This window comes from Garra rufa, chromosome 20, assembly GCF_049309525.1.
Source record: "Garra rufa chromosome 20, GarRuf1.0, whole genome shotgun sequence".
Lineage (NCBI taxonomy): Eukaryota > Metazoa > Chordata > Actinopteri > Cypriniformes > Cyprinidae > Garra > Garra rufa.
This window is the reverse complement of record NC_133380.1, coordinates 2,044,173-2,064,551: the sequence shown is the minus strand read 5'-3', so window position 1 is coordinate 2,064,551 and position 20,379 is coordinate 2,044,173. Positions and strand designations below refer to the sequence as shown.

The 20,379-nt window shown below is 32.5% G+C and overlaps 2 protein-coding genes across 2 annotated transcripts; one reads left to right on the top strand and one right to left on the bottom strand.

Annotated features, from left to right (window-relative positions):
* Window positions 1–1,197: 1,197 nt before the first annotated feature.
* orc2 (origin recognition complex, subunit 2) lies at window positions 1,198–12,887 on the top strand. Its single transcript, XM_073825950.1, has 16 exons — window positions 1,198–1,425; window positions 2,663–2,812; window positions 2,915–3,001; window positions 3,098–3,190; window positions 3,275–3,306; window positions 3,402–3,459; window positions 5,042–5,220; window positions 5,379–5,477; window positions 5,553–5,662; window positions 5,749–5,881; window positions 8,097–8,193; window positions 8,271–8,417; window positions 8,501–8,672; window positions 8,752–8,813; window positions 11,320–11,438; window positions 11,515–12,887. Exons 1-16 carry the CDS (start codon window positions 1,347–1,349, stop codon window positions 11,596–11,598), a joined length of 1,701 nt encoding a protein of 566 aa, XP_073682051.1. The 5' UTR covers window positions 1,198–1,346; the 3' UTR covers window positions 11,599–12,887.
* A 657-nt stretch (window positions 12,888–13,544) lies between these two features.
* cfap410 (cilia and flagella associated protein 410) lies at window positions 13,545–17,710 on the bottom strand. The gene is made up of 7 exons (XM_073826178.1): window positions 17,611–17,710; window positions 17,436–17,454; window positions 16,085–16,131; window positions 15,770–15,999; window positions 15,554–15,701; window positions 15,384–15,495; window positions 13,545–13,967 (listed from the first exon to the last, which is right to left on the bottom strand). The coding sequence occupies exons 1-7, from the start codon at window positions 17,685–17,687 to the stop codon at window positions 13,827–13,829; spliced, it is 774 nt and encodes a 257-aa protein (XP_073682279.1). The 5' UTR covers window positions 17,688–17,710; the 3' UTR covers window positions 13,545–13,826.
* Between the last annotated feature and the right edge of the window lie 2,669 nt (window positions 17,711–20,379).

Genomic DNA, 20,379 nt, shown 5'->3' with positions numbered 1-20,379 from the left:
GGGTTAATTTGGATTTAATCAAGAATAATTATTATCCACTGTGTGTTTAATAAAAACAGAACCATCGCGGAGAGGCAGTGTCACGTGATAAGTGTTGACTGGATGCGTTTTTTTTGGCTGCTTTTCACTATTTTTATGTCAGATTCCAGTTAAAAGAATGAAAACATTATCCTTTCCGGTGTATTCAGTTAGAAAAATACATTTTACAACGTTTTTATGGAAAGAAAAGTACCATCGCGGTGAGGCAAAATCACGTGAGAGTTGTTACTTTACTCAACATTGCTGAGGATGAACCAATCACAACAATTTGTGTTCACTGAAAGCGATTTCTTTCGGCGGCTTTTCACTATTTTTTATGTTAGATTCCAGTTAAAAGATTGAAAACATTATCCTTTCCGGTGTATTCAGTTAGAAAAATACATCTTACAACGTTTTTATGGAAAGAAAAGTACCATCGCGGAGAGGCAAAGTCACGTGATAGTTGTTACTTTACTCAACGTTGCTGAGGATGAACCAATCACAACAATTTGTGTTGCCTGAAAGCGATTTCTTTCGGCGGCTTTCACTATTTTTTATGTAAGATTCCAGTTAAAAGATTGAAAACATTATCCTTTCCGGTGTATTCAGTTAGAAAAATACATTTTACAACGTTTTTATGGAAAGAAAAGTACCATCGCGGTGAGGCAAAATCACGTGAGAGTTGTTACTTTACTCAACATTGCTGAGGATGAACCAATCACAACAATTTGTGTTCACTGAAAGCGATTTCTTTCGGCGGCTTTTCACTATTTTTTATGTTAGATTCCAGTTAAAAGATTGAAAACATTATCCTTTCCGGTGTATTCAGTTAGAAAAATACATCTTACAACGTTTTTATGGAAAGAAAAGTACCATCGCGGAGAGGCAAAGTCACGTGATAGTTGTTACTTTACTCAACGTTGCTGAGGATGAACCAATCTCAACAATTTGTGTTGCCTGGATACGTTTTTTTTTGGCGGCGTTTTACTATTTTTATGTCAGATTCCAGTTAAAAGATTGAAAAAATATACTTCCCTGTGTATTCAGTGAAAAAATACATTTTACGACGTTTTTATAGAAAAATCACGGGAGATGTAGTTTTACAAGTTTACTTCATTCTAATTGGCTCAAGCGGCTCACGTGACTCTTCTCCTGTCACACGTGGGTTAAAATCTCTCCTGTGGCGCCGAATCGACAGTTCCCTCAGGATTTCAACAGGTCGATTTGAGCAAGATGAAGTTTTATTATCAAAACAAATGTTAGTAAACGTTTATGCAGGACTGGTATTGCAGTTTAAAGTCTGAGTTTAGCGCGTGAGGAGGAGGAGGATGACGCAGAAACCGCCGTTAGAGGTTCGCTTCGTGGCTGATGAAGATGTTTTGGATCATATTGTAGAGAAACAGCAAGGTACAAGCGTTTCTCCTCAGTTTTAATATTATTATCGTTGTAGGATTGGCGTTCGTGTGTTTAAATAAAACTTTAAAGGCACTCATTTAACTTTGGTTTAACTTTTAAACTATAAATTACGACATAAACAGTCATTTCTGTAATACTGTGGTAGTAGTACTATGGTACCAGATGTATGTGTCTGTCTGTGTATTTATTTTAGATAGATAGATAGATAGATAGATAGATAGATAGATAGATAGATAGATAGATAAATAAAAAATAATAATAAAGTATAACATTAATAAACTATCTATCTATCTTGTTTAGTTGTGTATTTATATTTATTTATTAATATATATAGTTTTTCTTGGTGTATGTTAATTTTTCAGTTATTTTAATAAATTTTTAAATGTTTATTTTTGCTTATTTATTGATCTATTTTAGTTATTTTATTAATATATATTTATTTATTTATTGTTTATATATATATATATATATATATATATATATATATATATATATATATATATAACCCTTATCCTACCTTGTTTAGTTGTGTATTTATATTTGTATATCTATTTATTGATATTTAGTGTTATTTAGTGCATTCATATTTTTTTATTAATTTTGATTTGTTGATATATATTGTCCTTATCTATCTATCTATCTATCTATCTATCTATCTATCTATCTATCTATCTATCTATCTATCTTGTTTAGTTGTGTTTAAATGTATATATTTATTTATTGATATATTTATTTTCATTTAGTGCATTAACTTTATATATAATATACATTATTTATATTTTTGTTATTTATTTATTTATTTATACAATATATTTTTTATTAGATTTTATTAATTTTATTTGATTTAATTTTCAAATACAAATTGTGCCGAGGAATGATTCTCAGTTAAGTGTTACGGTTTAGAGTTTGTTCCTATGGAAAAAAAAATACAAATTCTTAATTTCAGTTTTGCTTAAAAACAAACTAAACTAAATTGAATTGAATTTAATTAAAATAAAAAATATATTGTATTATTTTTTTTTAATTAATTAATATTTGACAAAAAAAAGGCAAGTGTGTCTAAACTTCTGACTGGTAGTGTATATGTATGTGTGTGTGTGTGTGTGTGTATATATATATATATATATATAATGTTTATGTGTGTGTGTGTGTGTGTGTATGTAATGTCAGTGTTACGGATGATAACTGATTATTGATAAAAATGTGACATTTTGCATTATAAATCTAGATGTAAAAGCAACTAATGGATCCATACAGACACTAGTGACCCTAAAATCCCCCCAGAAATCCAAACGATCAGAGGATGAGGATGATGAAGATGATGACGAAGTGTGGAATGAGCAGAACTATGTGGAGGCTCTGTGCACCGGATCACAAGGTGACCATAAACAGATAATGCACTGTTTTCACAGACAGCGTGAATCATGATGTCCTCCATTCTGTTGTAATTCTAACTTCTCATTGGTTGATTGTTTCCCAGATGAGAGTGAAAATGGCACCATCACCGCAGGATCGTCTGTCTTCTCGTTTCAGACCATCAAACGGGGCAATAAAATGGCTCAGATAGGTGAGTTTCATAGGCTGCGTTATAAGTAGCATACACATTAAATATTCATATTTCTGAGCGAGTTGTAGATGTTGACTGTGATGTGTGTTTGTGTAGCATCTGAATTGGCCCGAACGCCTGGGAAGAGCGTGACCTTCTGCACATCGGACACAAACGAGGAGTCGTCCAGCCCGACACGCGCCGCTAAAAGTCCGTCCTGATCCTGTGCTTTGTTTTCTTCTCTCTTTTTCAGTTTAAAGACTGACTCTGGTTTTCTCTGTTTGTCTGTTACAGAATCAGCCAATCAGAACAAAACCCCTCAGAAGGTGAACTCACGTGTTTCTGTGCCAAAACAATATACATGTTTACATGTGGTTGTGTTTTACTCACATATATGTGTGTATATATATCGTCTGCTCAGGGAAAGAAAGTGCAGTTCATCTCAACGACGCCACACCGACTGCGCAAGAGACTCTCAGGTTCGTTCGGGTTTTGTTTAACTTATTTTTTACAGTAAGACAGTATAGACAACATAATACAATATTTCTTTCTTTCATAAATAAATAAATGCTAACAAATTAACAGAATAATATTTAAATATACAAATAATGTTTACGTTAAATTGCCGAATAAATGCACATAGATCACATAAACATTGTACATTTACAAATAAAAGTCTTATAATTAACAAATCGTTATTTGTGTAGTTAAGTTATAACAAATTATTATCCTGTATTCATTTTAATGTAAAAGTATTATATTTATTACAGTAGAAAAAAGTAAACATTTTATTTATCTCCTTTCAATAATAAATAAATACTAAGCAAATTTAAAAGAATAATGGCTGAATAGGCAAATAAAGTTAACTTTAATTTCTTTAATTGATAAATTATGACAAATTTGTAATGTATTAATATGAATGCAAAATATATTTGATTTATAACAATAGAAAAAAGTAATTAATAAATAAATAAATGGTAACAATGTAAAAGAATAATAGCCTTTTTTTGCATTTAGGCTTGCAAATAAAAGTATTATAATTAACAAATTCATATTTGTGTAATTATTAAATTATAATAAATTATTAATAATGTATTAATATTAATGCAAAAATATGATTAGAATTGACAAAAGAAAAAAGTAAATAAATGTTAATTTTTCTTCTTCCAAAAATAGAATAAATGCTTCCAAAATAGAGAATAAATGCACATAAATTACCTAAAATTATGCACTTGCAAAAAAAGTATTATAATTAACAAATTTATATTTGTGTAATTATCAATTCAATATCAATTATATATAATAAATTGTTAATTGTGTTAATATTAGTCCAAAAATAATAGATTTATGACAATAGAAAAAAGTAAATAATTAAATGTCTTCTTCCAAAAAGAAATAAATAGTAACAAAATTAATAAGAATGATAGAAATAACTTGCAAATAAAGTTCACGTTAAATTTGAGAATAAATTTTAAATCAACATTTGTGTAATTATTAAATTATAACAAATTATTAATAATGTGTTTAATATTAATGTAAAAACATTAGATTTATGACATAAGTACATAAATGTTCATTTTTCTTTGTCCAAAAATAAATAGTAACAAAATTTAAAAGAATAATAGCTAAATAACTGGCAAATAAAGTTCACTTTACATTTATATTTGTGTAATTATCCAATTATAATAAATTATTCATAATATATAAATATTAATGCAAAAATATGATTAGATTAATGACAATGGAAAAAAGTAAATAAATATACATTTTTCTTCGTCCAACAATAAATAAATAGCAACAAAATTTAAAAGAATAATAGCTAAATAACTGGCAAATAAAGTTCACTTTACATGTGACATTAAATGCACATAAAGTACCTAAAAATATGCATTTAGGCTTGTAAATAAAAGTATTATAATGATAAAATCAATTATTAATAATGTATTAATAGTAATACAAAAATATTTGATTTATAACAATAGAAAAAAGTAAATTAAATGTAATATCACTTTAAATTCATCAGTTTCGTCTACTAATGTGTGTTTTGTAATTGTGGTGCAGCTCCGAACCTGCGTTCAGACAGCGAGAGCGATTTCTCCCCCTCAAACTCTGAGGATGATGATGATGATGCTGAAGAACAGGAGGGGAAGAAGGATATCCAGCCCAAAACACCCAGTAAAAACACATCAGCTGCTGCCCTCTATAAGACGCCCAATAAGAAGAGCAAGAAAGCAGCAGAGGTGAGACTCTCATCCTGACCTTTGACTTTCAGACCGTCTGTATGAGGATTCAGATGAGCCTTAAAGCAGTGCAGAAAGAGTTTGTGACTGTTTTACCTTCAGAAAATATAAAGTCTAGCTCTGAAAGTCTCTGTGGTTGTGTGAATGTTGTCCTGCAGTCTGATCTGGTGGAGGAGTATTTTGAAGCTCACAGCAGCTCGAAGGTTCTGACGTCCGATCGGACCCTCCAGAAACTCCAGACGCCCAAACTGGACCGAGTGAGTGATCTTCATCCGTCTGTGATTGTGGCATCTATGTGAGATCTAACGGAGGAGCTCCATTGTGTTTTATAGGAAACTCTGCTCAGCCTGTTGGGTGACAACCCGCCACGATTTGCAGAAGAAATTAAACAGCTCAACGCAAAACACCAGAAGAACTTCAACCAGTGGATGCTGCATTTGCAGTTGAGTGTGTGTGAGAGAGTTTGTAATCTAGGATGATGAAGACGCACATATTCATCTTGTTTTTCTCTGTTCATGAATATTTCAGCATGGGCTTTAACATCTTGATCTTCGGTTTGGGCTCCAAGAAGCTCTTGCTGGAGAAGTTCCGCACATCCATGCTGTCTGACTACGATCATGTGGTGGTCAATGGCTTCTTCCCCAGTATGACCCTCAAATCGGTTTGTTTGCTGCTTCATTTTCATACAGTGAAGAAACAAAAGATAATAAGTCGATGTACGAGAGGCATCATTGTGGAAAAAAAATATTACTCTGCTTTTATTTACATTTGAAGTAACACAAAAAGTGGCATGTCCAAAATTATTCATACCCTTTGCAAACTAGTCACAGTCTATGGGAAAATCCAAAGTTCTTTACCATTCCAAATAGTCCACGCTGTTCTAAAGCATCCTAATTACCCTGATTCATTGGGATTCTTTGGATAAAAGCGTCTGCTAAATGAATAAATGTAAATGAAACAGCTGTTTTAATCAACTCAACAGGTGAAAAACAGAAGCTCTCTGCTGTTGGTTTGTGGACAGTCATGGCTAAGACAAAGGAGCTCACTGAGGACCTGCGGCTGCTCACAAGTCAGGAAAGGGCTATAAGACCATATCTAAATGTTTTGAAGTTCCAGTGGCTACAGTGCAAAGTATTATTAAAAAATACAAGACGTTCTGCACAAGCCAAAAGTGACACCTGTGCTGGCCAGGAGGATAGTCAGAGAGGTACAAAAGAAGCCAAGGATCAGCACCAAGGCCATCCTGATGAATCTGGGCTCTGCTGGTGGCAACATCTCAAGGCAGACAGTCCAACGGAGACTGAACACCACTGGGTGCCAAGAAGGACACCACTTCTCCAGATAAGGCACACAAAAGCCTGCTTGGCCTTTGCAAATGCTCATCTGGACAAAGAAGACGACTTCTGGTCTTCTGTTTTATGGTCAGATGAAACAAAAATTGAATTGTTTGGCCACAATGATGTAGCCTTCATTTGGCGTAAAAAAGGAGAAGCCTTCAACTCTAAGAACAGCATCCTCACTGTCAAACATGGTGCTGGAACCTAATGTTTTGGGGGTGTTTTACAGCCGGTGGACCAGGGAACCTAATCACAGTAAACGGCACCATGAAAAAGGAGCACTACATCAAAATTCTCAACAACAACATCAGGCAGTCTGCAGAGAAACTTGGCCTTGGGCACCAGTGGACATTTCAGCACGACAACGACCCAAAACACACAGCAAAAGTGGTGAAGAAATGGTTAGCAGACAAAAACATTAACGTTTTGCAGTGGCCCAGCCAGAGTCCTGACTTAAATCCAATTGAGAATCTGAGGAGGAGCTAAAGATCAGGCTGATGGCAAGGAGACCCTCCAACCTGAAAGAGTTGGAGCTCATGGCTAAAGATGAATGGGCAAATACTAGTGGAGACATGCAAAAAGCTGGTCAGCAATTATAGGAAGCGTTTGATTGCTGTTATAGCCAATAAAGGCTTTTCTATTGATTATTGAGAAGGGTATGAATACTTTTGGACATGCCACTTTTTGTTCAAATGTAAATAAAAGATGAGTAATATTTTTAACTATAACACAGCTAAAATGATATCGCAGTAACTAAATATGTGACCCTGGACCACAAAACCAGTCATAAGGTTAAATTTTACAAAACTGAGATATATACATCACATGAAAGCTCAATAAATAAGCTTTCTATTGATATATGGTTTGTTAGGACAGGACAATATTTGGCCGAGATACATCTATTCGAAAATCTGAAATCTAAGGGTACAAAAAAATCAAAATACTGAGAAAATCACCTTTAAAGTTGTCCAAATTAAGTTCTTAACAATGCATATTACTAATCAAAAATTACATTTGGAGGTTTACAGTAGGAATTTTACAAAAAATCTTCATGGAACATGATCTTTACTTAATTTCCTAATGATTTTTGACATAAAAGAAAAATCAATAATTTTGACCCATACAATGTATTTTTGGCTATTGCTACAAATATACCCCAGCGACTTAAGACTGGTTTTGTGCTCCAGGGTCACATATAATATAACTATAACAGTATCTAAAACTATAAATGATAAATGTCACAATGACTAACTATAACTGTAACTATAACAATAAATATCACAATAACTATAATGATAATATAACTATAACAGTAGCTGATAAACGTCACAATGACTGAAGCTATAACAATAACAACTGTAAATATGAATATAACGATAACAATGACAACAAAAAGCATAATGATGACTGTAACTATAAACAATAACTCTTAAGTGTTTATTTTGAGCATGAGCTGCTGTTTTATCATCCATCTCTTAAAATGCTCAATAACATCTTTAATCTGACTGACATGGTCTGAATCCTGCTGTAATCCGACAGATCCTGAATTCCCTCACCTGTGACGTGTTTGGACACGAGGGAACCTTCCGTAATCCTGCAGACCAGATCGACTTCATCATCAAAACTCTCAGAGAAGGTATGGCTCTAGTGTGATGTCTCTCAGCTCATCTCCTGTCGTCTCCATTGTCTGTAAACCGCGTGTTTGTCTTCCAGACCCGACCAATCACGTCTTCCTGATCATCAATAACATCGACGGACCCATGCTGAGGGGCGACAGGAACCAGCAGGCACTGGGGCAGCTGGCGGCGCTTCCCAACATGCACCTGCTGGCCTCCATTGACCACATCAACGCTCCACTCAGTCAGTCTCACGCTCCAGCTTTAGATGATGCTGATCACTCATATCACGGTCTGATCATGTTCTCCTTGTGTGTGTTTGCTCAGTCTGGGATCAAGCCAAGATGAGCATGTTCAACTGGCTGTGGTACGAAACCACCACGTATATGCCGTACACCGAGGAGACGTCGTACGAGAACTCACTGCTGGTGCAGCAGACCGGAGCGCTGGCCCTCAGCTCACTCACACACGTGCTGCGCAGCCTCACGCCCAACGCCAGGTAACACACACACATATTAAAACTAATGCATTTACTTTCATCAGTGTGTGTGACTGATGTGTGTCTGTGTGATTTACAGGGGAATCTTCAGATTACTGGCAGAGTTTCAGCTGGAGAACAAGGACAATCCTGCATATACAGGTAACACACTGAATCTGGGTAGTTATGGAAGCCCATTTCCGCCACTGAAGAAAAAATAAAGGTAATTGCAACTTTTCATCTCACAATTCTGACTGAAGTCGTAAACTCGCAATTGTGAGAAAAAAGTTTCTTGATTTTCATGCAATGATAAAAGCTCTGTGTGGTTTCTCGGTTTGACCGATTTTGAGCGCCTATAAACAACGGAAAACATAGGCATTGTAAGTTTCTGCTACTGATTCCTATGGAGTAAAATTACTTCCTGCCCTCCATCTGCATTTCGCGCCACAGCAGTGACGTCATGTGCAAACAACCTATTGCGAGTTATAAAGTCAGAATTGTGGGATATAAACTCACAATTGCGAGAAAGTCAGAATTGCAAGATTTATATCCCACAATCCTGACTTTATAATTTTGTGTTTATAGCTCAGTTCTGAGTAAGAAAAAGTCAGAATTGCAAGATACAAAGTCGCAATTGCAAGTAAAAAGTCAGATTTGGGAATTTATATCTTGCAATTCTGACTCTCACAATTTAGAGAAAAAGTTTATTTCTTGCAATTCTGACTTTTCTCAAAACTGTGAGATATAAACGCACAATTGCGAGTTATAAAGTCAGAATCGGGGGATATAAACTCTAAATTGTGAGAGTCAGAATTGCAAGATATAAATTCCCAAATCTGACTTTTTACTTGCAATTGCGACTTTGTATCTTTCTCGGTTCTCGGTTTCTCGCATCATCAGAACCACGTGATTGCAAACAACCTATTGTGCTTTTATATCTCACAGTTCTGAGAAAAGTCAGAATTGTGAGTTTATATCTCTCAATTCTAAGAAAAAAAGTCAGCCTTGTGAGAAGTGGCAATAAACTTTAAAAAAAATTGTATTCAGTGGTAGAAGCGGGCTTCAATAGGTAGTTGACAAACTACCAACTTTTTATCTTACAATTCAAACTTTTTTACTCAATGTTATAAAGTCAGAATTGCAGGATATAAACTCACAATTGTGAGATAGAAAGTCCAGTTCTTTCTCTGAGGACAAAAAAAGACTGATATGTTCACAGAATTTGGTAGTTTGTGTCTCACATTTCTGACTTCATTCCTCGGAATTGTGAGTTTGTTACGCAGTTCTGACTTTATAACTTGCAAATGCGAGTTTATATCACAATTCTGAGAAAAAAAAGTCTGTATTGTGAAATAAGTCACAGTAACCTTTTTAATTTTTTATTCAGTGGCGGAAACAGGCTTCTATAGATAGTTGACAAATAGCCAGTAAAAAATGCTTTTTTTGGGTGAAAATATTTATGTAGTGAGAAATCTGATCTTTGAGAAAATATAAAGGGTCACTAACTTAGTAATTTTTTTATTTATGTAGGCTCAAATGGCTCAAACATTTTAGAAATCGAATAACACTGCAGCTTTTATAACAACAGTTCCATGTAGGACTAAAAAATGTTTAACAATTTACTGCATTTCAAATAACGACAATATTAATTACACTGCTGCTCAAAAGTTTGGGATCAGTAAGATTTTTAGTGCTTTTTTAGTGCTTTTCTGCTCATCAAGGCTGCGTTTGTTTGATTAAAAATACAGGGGAAGTCGGCGCAGATAGGCGTGTGGTTAGCGCGCCGACATATAGCGCTGGTGCGCTCCGGGCGTCCCGGGTTCGAGTCCCGACTCGAGGACCTTTCCCGATCCCTCCCCTAATCTCTCTCCCACTTCGCTTCCTGTCCTGTCTGATCTTTCCTGTCATAATAAAGGCAAAAAGGCCAAAAAAAAATACAGGGGAAAAAAATTATAATGTGAAATGTTAATGCAATTTAAAAGTGTTTTTTTTATTTTAATATACTTTAAAATGTAATTTATTCCTGTGATGCAAAGCTGAATTTTTATTAATGTTGGAAACAGTTGTGCTGCTTGAGACTTTTTTCAGGATTCTTTGATGAATAAAATGTTTAAAATAAAACAGCATTTATTTAAAATAGAAATCTTTTGTAACAATATACACTACCGTTCAAAGTTTGGGGTCAGTACATTTCTTCTTTCTTTCTCTCTTTGCAAGAAAACAATACTTTCAATTCGGATGAGCGAGGATGTGTTAAATTGATCAAATGTGATAGAAAAGATTTCTATTTTGAATAAATGCTGTTCTTTTGAACTTTTCATTCATCAAAGAATCCTGAAAAAAGTTTCCAACATTGATTATAAAAGTAATAAATCAGCATATTAGAATGATTTCTGAAGGATCATGTGACACTGAAGACTGGAGTAATGATGCTGAAAATTCAGCTTTGCATTAGAAATAAATTATATTTTAAAGTATATTAAAATAAAAACTGTTTATTTGAATTGCAATAATATTTTCGTATTTTTTTATCAAATAAACTGATTGAATAGCATAAGACTTTTATAAAAACATAAAAAAATCACACTGATCCCACACTGAAAATGCCAACAACCCATGTGTTTATTATGAAACTCCTGCATATTAAAATGAATTGTTGTTTGTTCAGGATTGTCTTTCCAGGACTTCTACCAGCGTTGTCGTGAGTCGTTCTTGGTGAACAGTGACATCACGCTGCGCACACAACTTACTGAGTTCAGAGACCACAAACTCATCCGCACCAAGAAGGTCAGAACTTGACTAAACTCATTTCACGTGCAGAATAACTGAAGTTGTTATTTACACAGCGTTATATTTCCGTCAGGGCGCCGATGGAGTGGAATATTTGCTGATTCCAGTGGATAACGGCACTCTGACTGACTTCCTGGAGAAAAACGATGTGGAGTGAAACCCGGAAACCTCACTGCTCTCCACAGCTCAGTAAATGTAGCTGAATAGCACTTGATCTTTCTGATGAATACCTTGCCAACGTTAGATCATAAATGATTTGAAAAGAGAGACACTTTATGCGGTGGCAGGGTTAAACAGCACTTACAGGAATAGTTCAGACAAAAAAGATTTGTAGAAATGTGTCATTCCATCACTGTCTCACCAATAGATGCTCTGGAGTGAATGGGTGCCGTCAGAATGAGAGTCCAAACAGCTGATAAAAACATCACAATGATTCACAAGTAATCCACACCACTCCGGTCCATCAGTTAACATCTTGACAAGACAAAAGCTGAAACAAATCCATCATTAAGATGTTTGTAACTCAAATACGAGTCCATAATCCATAATGACTCTTCCTCCAGTGAAAAAGTGGTCAGATTAAGCACCGTTTACAAGACAAAACAGCTGAAAACAGCTCAGATTTTGATGTGAGAGACAACAGGAGATGGACTTTTTCACTGGAGGTGGACTATTTTAGTTAAAACATCTTAATGATGGATTTGTTTCAACTTTTGTCCTCTGCAGTGAATGGGTGCCGTCAGAATGAGAGCTGATTAAAGCTCCAGTGAAAAAGTGGTCAGATTAAGCACCGTTTAAAAGACAAAACAGCTGAAAACAGCTCAGATTTTGATGTGAGAGACAACAGGAAATGCACTTTTTCACTGGAGGAAGCGTTGTTATGGATTATGGACTCGTATTTGAGTTAAAAACATCTTAATGATGGATTAGTTTTCATTAGATTCATCATGGCCTCAGATTTTAGTTTAAAACGTCTTAATGATAGATTTGTTTCAGCTTTTGTCCTCTGCAGTGAATGGGTGCCGTCAGAATGAGAGTCCAAACAGCCGATAAAAACATCACAATAATCCAATAATACTGGAACAAATCCATCAAGACGTTTTTAACTCCAATACGAGTCTGTAATCCATAATAACGCTTCCTCCAGTGAAAAGGTGGTCAGATTAAGCGGCGTTTACAAGACAAAACAGTTCAAAACATCTCAGATTTTGATGCGAGAGACAACAGGAGATGGACTTTTTCACTGGAGGAAATGTTATTATGGATTATGGACTCATATTTGCGTTAAAAACATCTTAATGATGGATTTGTTTCAGCTTTTGTGAATGGGTGCCGTCAGAATGAGGGTCCAAACAGCTGATAAAAACATCACAATAACCCACACCACTCCAGTCCATCAGTTAACATCTTAAGACAAAAGCTCAAACAAATCCATCAAGATGTTTTTAACTCAAATTCAAGTTCATAATCCATAATAAGGCTTCCTCCAGTGAAAAGGTGGTCAGATTAAGCGCCGTTTACAAGACAAAACAGCTGAAAACAGCTCAGATTTTGATGTGAGAGACAACAGGAGATGGACTTTTTCACTGGAGGAAATGTTATTATGGATTATGGACTCGTATTTGCGTTAAAAACATCTTAATGATGGATTTGTTTCAGCTTTTATCCTCTGCAGTGAATGGGTGCCGTCAGAATGAGATCTGATTAAAGCTCCAGTGAAAAAGTGGTCCGATTAAGCGCCGTTTACAAGCCAAAACTGAGCAGATTTTGATGTGAGAGACAACAGAAGATGGACTTTTTCACTGGAGGAAGCGTTATTATGTATTATGGACTCGCATTTTACTTAAAAACGTCTTAATGATGGATTTGTTTCATGCATTTGTCTACTCAAGATGTTAACTGATGGACTGGAGCGGTTTTGTGAATCATTGTGATGTTTTTATCAGCTGTTTGGACTCTCATTCTGACGGCACCCATTCACTCCAGAGTATCCATCGGTGAGCAATGCTTTGGGTGAACTGTTCCTTTAATTCCAGTTTCTGCAGCTGGCTCATGTACAGCATTCTGTAAAGTTTTGTAGGATAACAATGGAAACAATAAATATTCTCGTGCATCTGAATTTATTTACATAGAAAAATACATTCTCAAATATATTATTTCAGCACAACATAACATCGTTAGACTTCATTTAGATCATTACAAAGCAAAACATTTCCTCCGAAACAGGAGAACGTCTTAGATTGAACAGGAAAAGGCAACTTGGGTAACAATCATGAGCGTGACAGATTGGCATTCTTCATGATGTGGGGATGTTTGGGTCTGAAATGTTAATATCTGAGCTGGAGCTGCTGGTTTAAGTGCGTGGTCAGTGTTTTCCGCTGGTGTTTATGAGCAGATGGGAGATTTCTCTCGCTCTCTCCGTCGACTGCGTGATCTGAGTTTGCTCTCGGTCACCGACTGAACGATCTTCAGCTCTTCCACGTCCAGATCCTTCATCAGGAGGAGAACGGCCTCCAGCGTGTGACTCTATCAAACAACACGTTATATAGCAGTATAACAGTTATATAGCTTTGTTGTGTTTTATGCTGTTGTTTTATTAGTTTAGTTTTTTTTCTTAATTTTTTTTTGTTTGTCAGAATGTCAAATGTCAGTTATTACTTTTTTTTTATTTTCAGTTTTAGCAATTTTGTTTTTATTTTTTATTTTTTTGTCATGTTTATTTGTTTATATTTCAGTTTTTTTCTTAATGTTTTTAGATTGTTATTTTTAGCCATTTTTTTTTTTTTTATAATTATTTTTGAATTAATTCTTAATTTTTCTTCAGTTTGTTATTTTAGTTCGGTTTTAGCGTTCGTAATTTAGTTGATTTTCATTGTTTTTATTATTGTTTTTATATTAGCTTTTTATATTCAGTTCATTTATTTCCAGTTTTAGTAATTTTCTTTGTGTATTTTTTAAAATTTTTATTTAATTAGTTTTTTTTTTTAAAATGTCAATATTTATCAATTTTATTTCAGTTTTTAGTTATTTTCAATTTGAGCAATTTTTTTTATATATTTTACATTTAATTATTTAGTTTCAGTTATTTTTATTTCAGTTTTAGTGTTAATAATTTTGTTGATTTTTGTCATTTTTACTACTTGTTTTTTAACTTCTAATTATTTTATACTAGCTTATTTTCCAGTTCAGTTATTTCCGTGTCTTCTTTCCATGTCAGTTGTTTTTATCAATTTTATTTCAGTTTTTGTCAGTTTTAGCAATTAAAAAAAATATATATAATTTACTATAATTTTTTTTTTTTGCTTAATTTTTATTTTCAGTTATTTTAAGTTAGTTTTAGCGTTAGTATTTATTTATTTATTATATTTATTTATTTTTAATTTTTACTAGTTATGTTTTAACTTATTTATTTAAGCTTTTATTTTAATTTCAGTTTTAGTCATTTTGTTGTGTATTTTGTCATTTTTATTCACTTTTGTTTTTTTTGAAATGTCAATTCTTTTATCAATTTTATTTCAGTCTTAGTTTTAGCTATTTTATTGTTTATTTTTTTTTTATTCATTTTGTATGTATTTCAATGTGTTCTTATTTTTTTTAGTTTCAGTTATTTTATTTCAGTTTTAGCATTAATAATTTAATTTTTTGTCAAAATCTGGAATCTAAGGGTGCAAAAAAAAATCTAAACATTGAGAAAATAATCTTTTAAGTTGTCTAAATGAAGTTCTTAGCCATGCATATTACAAATCAAAAATTAAGTTTTGATATATTTACAGTAGGACATTTACAAAATATCTTCATGGAACATGATCTTAATATCCTAAAGATTTTTGGCATGAAAGAAAAATCTATGTATTTGCTTCTCAAGACAGGGGTTGTGCTCCAGGGTCACATTGAGCTGTAGTTTAATGAGTGAACATCATGTCTCTGTGTTTGTGCTCGTACCTTCCTCTTCAGTGTGTCTCCGGTCTCTCGCGGGGACGACAGCGATGGGAACTTGTCTCTGGGCAGCAGCTTCATCCCCAGCTGAGCTCGAATCTTACTGCACAAACATGAGCACGACTTCAGTTCGGATCCACAGATCAAACGCAGCTCAAACGAACGCTAAATCTTACTTGGTTTCCTCCATGCTGTAATTCAGAGGATCGGTCTCAGAGTCAGCTTCTGTAAGGCCATTGGTTGAGCTGGTGGGGGTGGGGCCTGGATAAGAAACAAGCTCCTCCCCTTCTTTCAGTGCCAGTGTGAGCTCCTCCTCTGTGACCACTGACAGAACAAACTCATGAATATTCATATCTCATCAGAAACTCTCCATTAATGACTGATGTGCTCACCCTGGTTGTCCAGTTTGTGCAGTCCGGGCAGGTTTCTGATGACGGTCATGCGGTATTTGTGTGGATCGGCGTCGCAGCAGGGGTTCTCAGCCAACCAGAGCACCTTCAGACATCTCAGCTGCTGCAGATGCTTGAGCTCCGACAGACTCGGGATGTTGTTCCGTCTCAGGTAGAGCTCGCTCAGATGCTGACACGACGAGATGTGCTCCAGAGAGGAGATCTTATTAGCACTGACAACACACACACATACACTGAGTTATCACAGATATACAATTTAATTTATTACAGTCTATTGACAGAAAGATCAAAACAAACCTCAGTGTGAGAACCTCAATATTAGGAATCTCCACAAATATGGAGATCTGTGGAAAAAAATTACTTATAATGAGATATATAGTATGATACTGAATGAATATCATATATATATATTTACAATATTTGTGTGTGTGTGTGTGTGTGTGTGTGTGTGTGTATATATAAAATGAAAAAATATATTACAGTACTAACAAATTTAAAATTAAAAAAATTAAAAATTACAAAAATCTAAATTAACACTACAACTGAACTAAAATAATTCAAATAAAAAAATTAAGAAAAAATAAATATACAAAAAATAAAATAAATGAAAAAAACTATAACTAAAAACTAAAAAAAAAAAACTAAATAAAAATGACAAAATAACAAACTAGAAATAAGTGAAATTGAAATAAACGGTAATAAAAAATAAATAGAAGTTAAAAAGCAACTAGTAAAAATGAGAGAAAACAACAAAATTACTAACATTAAAACAACTAAAATAACACTAAAAAAATTAAACAGAAATATACACAAATTAATAAAAAAAAAACTGCAAAAATGAAACTACTGAACTAAAAAAAACTAAAACTGAACTAAATAAACTAAAAAATTAAGAAAAAAATTAAATATAAAAAAAATAAACAAGTGAATAAAAAAAACAACAAAATTGCAAAGACTAACAAACTGAAATAAAATTAATTACAAAATAAATAAAATTACAAAAAACACAACAAAATTACTTAAACTAGAAATAACTAAACTGAAAGTAAAAAGCTTAAAAAGAACTTAAAAACAACCAGTAAAAATTACAAAAATCAACCAAATTAACTATAAAACTGAAATTAAATAACTGGAATTAAAATTACTAAAACTTGACAATAATTTAAATAAAATGAATAAAAAACTGACATCTCGAAAAAAAACAAAATAAATAAAAATGACAAAATACATAAAATTATTAAACTAGAAATGGAAATAATTGAACTGAAATTAAAATTAAAATTCATCAAAAATAAATAGAAGGTAAAAAACTAGTAAAATAGACAAAAATAAACTATATATATATATATATATATATATATATATACATATATATATATATATATATAGTAAAAATGACAAAAATCAAGTTACTAAAACTGACTAAACTGAACCTAAAAAATTGGGGGGAAAATTAAATATAAAAGAACTAAAAAAACAAAAGACAACAAAAGTATCATCATGTTGCATGATATTCACATAAACATCAAAGTATACCATAGTAAAGCAAAAACATTTCTTAATGTAGTCTATAATCTACTTTTAACCTAATTATAAGTTAATTTCTCATTTTTAAACATCAAACAGAAGAAAACAATTGAAAACTCACATCTGTCAGATTGCAGCCCCTGAAACACAAATAAATGATGAGAGAATAGAGTTATTCAGCAAATATCATCAGACTGCAGATATCAAAGTAAATCTGAACACTGAATTAATGAACAATCATCAGAATGAGTCTTGTTTTGATGAGGCTAACAGCTAACGAACAGCACAAAACACACCAGCAGTTTAATTTCTTCACGCTTTCCAGATCCGATGCTTTAGCTCGAGCCAGAACCAGTTTGCGCGTTAATTTCATGCTGATAAATGTTGATGTTTCGACTGGAAAAGCGTCAATATTGATCTCAAAGGCGTCCAGTGAACATCATCACCCTGCCGCTGCTGCTGATGTCAGTCTCTGCGCACGCGCGTCACTGCGCGTCCATGACAACAGCGCGTTCACAACATCCGCACAGTTCACAGAGTCAGCAGCAGAGGGCCACAAAACACCAAACATTAGTCTCATTACATAAATAAAGTCATGAGTATAGGTTAAGGACTACATTAAGACATGTTTTTGGTTTACTAGGGTATACTTTGATGTTTATGTAACTACCATGCAACATGATGATGGTTTAGTGTGTTTTGTTTTATTAGTTTAGTTTTTTTTTTATTTTAGTTTCAGTTATTTTAGTTTTAGCGTTAATAATTTAGTTGATTTTTGTCATTTATACTAGTTGTTTTTAACTTCTATTTATTTTTATAAGCTTTTATTTCAATTTTAGTTTCAATAATTTTGTTGTGTATTTTGTTATTTTTATTCATTTTTGTTTCTTTGAAATGTCAGTTTTTTATTAATTTTATTCAGTTACAAGTTGTTTGTCAGTTTTAGCAACTTAGTTGTTTTTTTTATTCATTTTTTAATATATTTTTTTTCTTAATTCTTTTGTTTCGGTTATTTTAGTTCAGTTTTAGCGTTAGTAATTTTGTTAATTTTTGTCATTTGTACTAGTTGTTTTTTAACTTCTATTTATTTTATATTCGCTTATATTTCAGTTTCAGTTCAGTTATTTCCAATTTTTCTTTTCAGAAACCTTAAATTTTTTAGTTTCAGTTACTTTAGTTCAGCTATTTTCAGTTTTTGTTGATTTTTTGTCATTTTTACTAGTTGTTTTTAACTTCTATTTATTTTTATAAGCCTTCATTTCAATAACAGTTATTTCCAATTTTAGTCATTTTGTTTTGTATTTTGTATTTTATTCATTTTTGTTTTTTAAAATGTTCAGTTTCAGTTATTTTCAGTTTTAGCTATTTAGTTTTTTTTTTTTTATTAAAAGATTTTTTATTAATATTAATATTTTTTTTTTTATTCTTTTGTTTCAGTTATTTTAGTTTAGTTTTAGCGTTAGTAATTTTGTTGATTTTTGTCACTTTTACTAGTTGTTTATTTAACTTAGATTTATTTTTATTAGCTTTTATTTAAATTTTAGTTTAGTTATTTGGAGTTTTAGTAATATTGTTGTGCATTTTGTCATTTTTATTAGTTTATTCAAATGTCAATTTTTTATCAATTTATTTCAGTTTCAGTTATTTATTTGGTTGTGTGTTTATTATTTTTTATTAAATTTTATTTTTTATTACATTTTATTTGTTTAGTTTAGCATAGTTTTAGCGATAGCTAAATTGCATTTTATTCTTATTCATTTTTGTTTTTTGTATTAATTTTTCAGTTATTGTCAGTTATTGTCATATTTTTATTGATTATTCATTTTATGTTTTTTAGTTTCTGTTATTTTAGTTTAGTTCAGTTTTAGCATTAATAATTTTGTTGATTTTTGTCATTTTTACTAATTGTTTTTTAACTTCTGTTTATCTTTTATTAGCTTTCATTTCAATTTCAATTTTAGTGCATTTATCAGTTCTGTATTTTATCATTAAAATTTTTTAATGTCAGTTTTTTTATCATTTTATTTTACTTATTAATTATTTTATTTTTTGTTTCACTTATTGTCAGTTTTAGCAGTTTTGTTGTTGTTTTCTTTTATTTCTTTTTGTTATTTTTGTATTTATTCACATATGTAGCAATGGTTGTTTTTTATGGGTTTTTTTTAATTTTTTTTATTTTTTACTAATAACCCTGATTTAATGAAAATAAATAATCCCAAAGCAAGAAACAAAACTGGACACACTTTTCATTACAACTAACTGCTAAAAACACATCAAAACAAACTAGTTGTCCTGGGGCCCGTTTCAGAAAGGAGGTTAAGTGGAAACTCTGAGTAAGTCAACCCTGAAATAAGGGAAACTCTGGGTTTTCCGTTACAGAATGGGAGGTTTATCAAACCTGAGAAAGCAGGGTAAGTCAAGCCTGTTTCTGAGAGTCTCAGAGTCAGTTAACTTACTCTGTGAACCAAACCTGGGGCCTGTTTCAATAAGGAGGTTCAACCAACTCTGAATTAAAACTTGAACTCTGAGTTGACTTACCCTGAGATGGGAAACTCTGAGTTTTCGGTTACAGAACAGCTGAAATGAGTTAGTTCAATCCACTCTGAGTAGGTTGACTCTGAGTTTAGTGCTTGCACCACGACAATGAAAAGCCCTGATCAATGGAGCTCTGAAATTATGATTCACCATGGCAACAGCTCCCGCCAAAAAGACCTCTGCATATTTCGAGCCAATGCTTAACTTTAATTCTTAATAATTATTAAGAATATAATTATTTAATTATTAATAATTAGAATATCAAAGGTAAAAACTGGCAGAACGGTAAGTTACTGAACTATTAATTTTCATGGTATCAAACAGGCAAAAAAATAAAATAAAATAAAATAAAAAATAATAATTAGAAGAAGAAAACAGCTAAACATGGAAGTAAACATAATTCAACCAGGTAAAGCTTTAAGCATAAAGGGTTCATGAGTGTAGGCTACATGATTTTACAAATATTTGACATTAAAATATGTCATATAAAAAAACAATTATGTGTCTAATTTCACTTTGCAGCAGCTTTT